A 7,017-nucleotide genomic window follows, 5' to 3' on the forward strand; every position below is an offset into this window, starting at 1 on the left:
CTTTGATATTTCTCACAGATGGATTTTTTTTCCTGAATCACCTGTAACGGTTTATATAAAAAACAAAATTGGAAAAGTCATTTTGGTAATCTCCTAGAAATTTTAATTTTGGATTCATTAAGAATTTTATGTCATTTTGATTTCATAATTCTTAAAGAAATTGTGATATATCTATCTTTACATAATAAGTAATGATCTAAAACAAAAAAATAAAATAAATTTATTTGGAAGTATTTACGGAAAACATTTTAAACTGATGTTTAAATCATTTATTTCATAAGTTTAACCATAAATTGATGATTGATAGTTAAAAAAAGGATATAATACACCTGAACGATACGAAGAATATATTCTATAAAAGCTTTTCGGAAATGATATTTATACCACAAATTTTAATAAATTTACCACATTGTATAACTTTCTGAACATATCATACAAGTTACTAAAGTATATTTATGATAGATTAATCAAAACATTTGGTACAAATATCTCTCCACTTTTTTAAAACCATCATGACAAATAGTCTAATACCCTCATGCCAGATTGGCAGATACTCTTCTACCCCTTAATAATACCAAAAATATTTGCGTCCCTATATAAGAGGAAACTTAAACAGATTTAAAAGGTCATTACTCATTTCCAGCTATAAATTATCTTTTAAAAGGTCAGCATCAAGTAGTTGCTAAAAAACTGGTCAAGCCAATGAAATGGTTCGGAAGTAGTCATAATTTGACCTTCTAGACATATGCATCTAAAACATTTCCATCAAGTACTATTTCTTATTCTTATTAGATTCAACGTATTTACCACTTAAAAAGTTAAAACTTCAATAAAGGTGTTTAATAATAAGACCAAACAAGCACATCTCGACTCAGACCCATTTCGACCACTATCCCACGCGCCAGTTTGCCATCCGCTAATATTTTTCTTTGAAACTGCTGTTTTGCTATCCCTAAATTCATCAAGTAGGTTCTGGGAGTGACACAGTAGTAAAAACTAGGGAAAAGATTACCAGATTTGGTTCCAAGCGGATGGACTAATTACCAATAGGGTCGAAAATCAACAGCATATCAAAATTGCAACCACAAAGAACTTGCAAATTTTAAATAACAGGGGAAACCATTTAACCAACAACATAAGACGAGAATCAGATAACATAAGAAATAGCATTCACCACAAGTTCAAAGTTGGTTCTCTAAGAAAAGCACGAAAACCCCATAAAGTTATAAGATACTTTTTGATATAGACAGTCTAGACCTTTGGGATTTTACTCAAATGCCCATGCATTCTCCCTGCGGACTTCCTCTTCCTCCTCAGGGGTGAAATCATTCTTGATATTGAAAGTCTTACGGATCTCTTCAGGAGTCTTGCCCTTGATCATGTCTGCAACCGTTTGACAGGTCAGGTCCAGTAGGCTCTTGATGTTCAGATAGTTTGCAGCCTGAGACAACAGCCAACAATTATGTACCACATGATAAACATATAATACAATTCTAGCAATGTCTCCGAGATCATTACGGTTAAGACCAAGTTCCAAGCAAAGTTCACTTGTGAAAAGCAAAAAACTAAAAGAGCCACAAGCAATTAAAAGCATGTTTACCATTTTACTACCAACTACCAAGACCATAAGCAAAGAGCTTGTACAAGCTACATAGCTTTATATATATATAAACTAGATAATAGCAATGAGTTGAGACACTATAAAAGAACTGCAATGCAAGTTGCTCTCAAACAACTATTATAACTCCATCAATATAGAAGTTTTTTGCCAATGATTAAAACATTTTTTCCTCATAAAAGAAGGTACATGTAAACATACTGTTTCAGAAGTAATGCAAGTAACCCTAAATGAACCACCAAATCACGACTAACTGAGAAACTCAACATTCGATAAAAGAGCCAAGAAAATCTGACACACAGTGGCCTTCCATCCACCGTAACAAAAACCTTTTCCAGGAGCACACAATCATATGATAGAGATAAGAATGAGCTAAATTATAAAGATCTGGCGGAATTAGATATCGCTATTCAACACATGTTACATGACTAAAAATGAAATGAAAAAGCAGAGGGTTCACAAGCAGAACTCAATCAGATTAAAAACTGATGCAACAAGCCAAAAACATTTGTGTCAAATACTACAACGGACCAATATTCCATGTTATACAAAATAGTTTACAAGAGAAGATAATGCAAACCGAAAGAAACCGTGCTATAATAATATCCGACTTCAAAGACAACATACATGAATAAGTAAGCAAACAGCAAGCATATGCATCAAGTTCTTCCAATACAAAAACCTCAATAGCGATCAATTAACAAACTAATCCATAACCTGTTTAGCAATTCAAATCAGTAATACACATACATAACGTTTACCACAAAGTCACGAAAACTGGAACAAGAAACTCAATTAGCTTTTTCTTAAAGACGCTTTTACGAGCTTTTCAGAGCCGGGGCTCTTTTTCTAAACGTTACATTCAATCCAAACAGAAACAATTTTTCAAACACCAAAAACTGCAAACCCAAAAAAGCTTCCAAAAACCCCATAATAGATTTAACAAAAGAATGTATTTTTCTTAAATTTACTCCACTTTTTTTAATGTTTAGTTTTACTTTACTTACTGTTTTATCAAAAATAATACTATAAAGTTTTATTTCATGCATCAAGCAGTCTTCATACATAACTAAACAGCAACCAAGATATACAATAAATCAAATCAAAATATTATAAAAAAAACCATAAAATTATCATATTTCTTATAACAGTAGATACCAAATAATCATATGCAAAATCAATAAATAAAAAACCCATATAATAACTTTTATAAACAAAAAAACCCATTAAATCTGACTAACAAATTAGATCATATAATATTATATAAAAATAAAAAAGGAAAGGAGAAAAGGGAAAAAGAGATCAGACCAAGATAAGATCAAAAAGGGTGCCTTGATCAACTTTAACAAACTCAGTATCAAAAGATTTGAGATCATCTTCAGCAGACTTATTAGTATCATCATTCTTAGGAGACTCAACATGTTTCTTACAGTACTCAATAACCTTGGACAAGATCTTGCTAGTGACGTTAGGAAGAGGGATGCTTGTGTCAGCACAGTCATCCTCAATCATATGTTTTATTGTCTGTGATTCCAAGGCCACAGCTTCTTCAACCTCAAATGTTTCTCCATCTGAGCTTTTCAAAACAATCATCTTTGATGAAGACATGTTTCTTTTAAAAAAATTGAAATGAAATGAAATCCTTGGAAAGATGGAAAAGGGGAAAGTCAAATTGAGGGAAATATAGATGAAGATGATGTATGGATTGTGGTTGTGGGTAGTAATGATGTGGTGGGTGGCCTTTGGATTTTTGTATGGTTTTTCAATTGGAGACCGTATTTATGAGATATGTATAATTTTAACCCTTTTGAGTTTTTTGAATTACTCTAATGATAGAGTTTTACTAATGTATTTGGTTGTTCTTAGAGCTAGTAATCAGGTCGAGTTTGAATTGATGGATCGTAATTTAGTAATTTTAATTTGAGCCATTAAAAGTTTTATTAGTAAGGAATTTTAATTTTGACTTTAACTAGATTAAGACATGAATCAAATTGGATTGTACATCGACACACTAGGTTTGATACAAATAAGTCAATATCGAGTCCGATAAAATAAGATATACTATCAACTAATTGTGATTCAACCCACAATAATTATATTAATAAACGATCTTTAAAAATATGGATTCAATCATGTACAACTATCGAGATATATACCAGTTATAAGATATGCTTTTAAAAATTTAAAGTCATCTACTCTATCCAATGTACTCATTACTCGTCCTTATCTCATTTCTTTGTAAGACAATCAACAGTGTAGTGATAAGTTTAACACAACTACACAAGTATCATTACCAAAGGATTGCGATGAGATGTACAATGATGATCAAGCAATATCGTGGAAAAGATGATTACTAATTAGGGTGTCACAAAGATTATATATATAACACACTACTATTCATCAAAAGGTCATGGTTAGGAGAGGGGATCGGACAATGTACATGTCATGACTCGTGACACTATAATTTGATAACTGTTGGATAGATTATAAGTGCTTCGTTGGTTTAACCTAAATCAATACTTTTTTTCCTATAGAAGACAATAGGTGATCCAAACACTTGCTTGTTATCCATATACTCCATCTTATCTAGTTTTAATGCCCTTCAAGTTTGTCTTTGATAGGACTCGACCCAGGATCCCCCTTGGAAAGTGGCGGTTGGTGACCACTGGGCTATTACCGAGTGGTTTCAAATTCTATAGCAAAAACAGATGATTAGTGTTAAGGAACCGACTCTAATCATGAGCCAGAGAAAGACACATAAAGCAACAAAAAAAAGAGACACTCATGTAATTGATTAAAATACTTGAAGTAACTTGCTGAATATGATCTCCAAAACTCCTAGTTGGCCGAATTAGAAAACTTGATCGTTTACCTATTCGATGGCGAACATTGTAAGTTATAATTATATCAAAACTTATTTTAGTCCTTAAAGGCTGTAGACCTAGCTTTAGCTAAGTTAGTAGTAGGGCTTGTTTGACTCGTTGGGATGGAATAGCTCGATCAATTAGCAATAACTAAACGAACATTCAAATGAGCCGACAAAATACCAGACGAATTGTCATATTTATCCATTTGACCTTTAAATTTATTATATATGAATGAGCATAAGCTCGAGTAGTTTGTTGAAAACTTGACTCCTCGACACCTGATCTGTACCATTAGTGAGCACAGGCTGAGTTTTGAACCAAAATTGAAGTTTCGATTATCTAATGTTCCAAAACAAAAGCCAATCAATTTTTGTTTGTTCAGTTTTAGTCGGTTATTTTTTTCTCAGTTACGATTTCGATTATATTAACAATATATAGTCATTGTACACTGTAATTAATCTTTGGCCACTCCATATTTGTGTTGGTTTTTGGTGAATAAAAGTTTTTTTTCAAAAACAAAACAAAAACCTTTTGGATGGAAAGAGATCCACAAAGATTCAAGCCATTAATAGAATAAATCAATATCTTAATTAGCAGTTAGAAACCATCTTATACCCGAGAAATAGAGAAACACATCTAATGAATTTACGTTCATCGTCTGTTTTGAGGATAAGAGGCTCATCACAAGAAGAAAAAATATATATGTCCAGCGGTTTAGGTTTGTAGTTTCTTACTACTTAAATGCCATGATAAAAAAAAATAAACACTTATTAACTTAGCTGATGATGTAGGGTTTGAACTTTGAATTTTAAAATTACATGACACAACAAAATTCATTACCCTAACCAATTCTTACAACACATTTTAACATCTACAACAACCAGTATAGCCTGGAAACTACATAATCTATTTTTGTAGATTAATATCGTAACTTGAAGAGAGGTAGAGATTTACGTGGATTCAAGCTATTAAATAAAATTAAACATATAAACAAATAGCTTAAAAGTGATAGTATGTACGTAATACCAGAGAAATGAAAAAATAACAAGAATACCTCTAATAAATTCACTTTGGGGCGAGATGCCCTCCCGAAATTGAAATTTTATCTTAGATTTTCAAATTTTTCTTATAAATTTTTAGATTTTGCCCTGATTTGGATTTGTTTTTCATAAATTTTTAATTTTGTGTCTTTTAGGAATTTTTTTCTAGTATATTGATCTCTGAATAAATTTATCTACGTTTATGGAAATTCTACAAATCATGTTTCTTTTGTGATAGTGGCAAGATGTCGTTATAGCCTTATAGAAAAGGGATGTACGAAATAATTCAATATCGAAATCCCATGTCAAATGGTTTCAATTTTAATTCTTAAAAGTCCTTAGTATTCTTAAATAATTCGATACCGATTTCATACTATAGTAGTCTGGTACTATCAAATAGAATACTTCAAAAGAGAATCATTACGTAGAGGTATTATGCGATACAAATATACTCTATCCAACATGTCTAAAACAAATATATATTGCTTTAGTTCACAACTTACTCCTCTAGTTAATATAAATTTCAATGCTTTTTTATCTCAAACAAAGAAAAACTACGTTTCGAAACTTCCATTTCACAAATATATACCTCTTTGAATTGTCTGATCAAACACTATGATTAAGTTATTTGTGTTTTCTAACCATAATAATTAAAATTTACTATCAACATACAATCTTGTCAAAAACATGTACCATTGTATATGACTCACTCACTTGATCTATAAATCATGATCGAAACTAAATTATCATAGGCTCATGTCAACAAAGTGTTGGAATATATAATTTGATGGTCCACGAATGCACTACTTGTGTTTGATTTACTAACTTATAATGTTCATATGAAATAACAAGAATATAGACGAAAAGTAAAGAATTAGTTTAGTTATATGTATTTCAAACTAAACGATGAAAACATGGATGGTTGTTTTACAACAACAACAAACAAAAAGAAAAGATTCGTTAAGTTTTTGAACACACAAAAACTTAACAAATAAGCAAAAAGAATAAAGTAAAGAATGTGGAACACCCCCAACCACCCTGGTGGCTAGGTCAAGTGATTCCTTTTATAGGCAGATAAGGAATCACATGACAATCCTAGTAGATGTTGACACATGAAGGTTGTCAACTATCTATTGGTAGATCATTTAGATCTGCAGAGGTCTCTTTCTTTCATCTTGTTTGTTTCCAAAAACGGTATGAAAGAGAGACTCCATTGCACAGACATAGTACAAGGTCACATGGCTTCATCTTGATCTTGCAACACGTGTCCTTGGGACCATCCTTCTTATCTTCAATTTCCCGCTCATATTTGACTTACAAATACTGGACGGTGAGTCATCGAACATATCCTTTAGACTTGAAGATAGATCGTGCTTGTAGATGCAGGCGCTCGCTGAGAGCTTGCTGAACGAGTCACTCACTGAGTCTCTTCAGCGAATCCATAACTCAACAATCTCCCCCTATTCGCTGAGAAGACTTAGCTGAGTAGAAG

General features: G+C 31.9%; 1 protein-coding gene across 1 annotated transcript; it reads right to left on the reverse strand.

Annotated features, from left to right (window-relative positions):
• Positions 1-1,126: 1,126 nt before the first annotated feature.
• Positions 1,127-3,320, reverse strand: LOC122602375 (SKP1-like protein 1B). The gene is made up of 2 exons (XM_043775069.1): positions 2,927-3,320; positions 1,127-1,441 (listed from the first exon to the last, which is right to left on the reverse strand). Exons 1-2 carry the CDS (start codon positions 3,224-3,226, stop codon positions 1,268-1,270), a joined length of 474 nt encoding a protein of 157 aa, XP_043631004.1. The 5' UTR covers positions 3,227-3,320; the 3' UTR covers positions 1,127-1,267.
• Between the last annotated feature and the right edge of the window lie 3,697 nt (positions 3,321-7,017).

The sequence above is a fragment of the Erigeron canadensis genome, chromosome 1, assembly GCF_010389155.1.
Source record: "Erigeron canadensis isolate Cc75 chromosome 1, C_canadensis_v1, whole genome shotgun sequence".
Taxonomy (NCBI): domain Eukaryota; kingdom Viridiplantae; phylum Streptophyta; class Magnoliopsida; order Asterales; family Asteraceae; genus Erigeron; species Erigeron canadensis.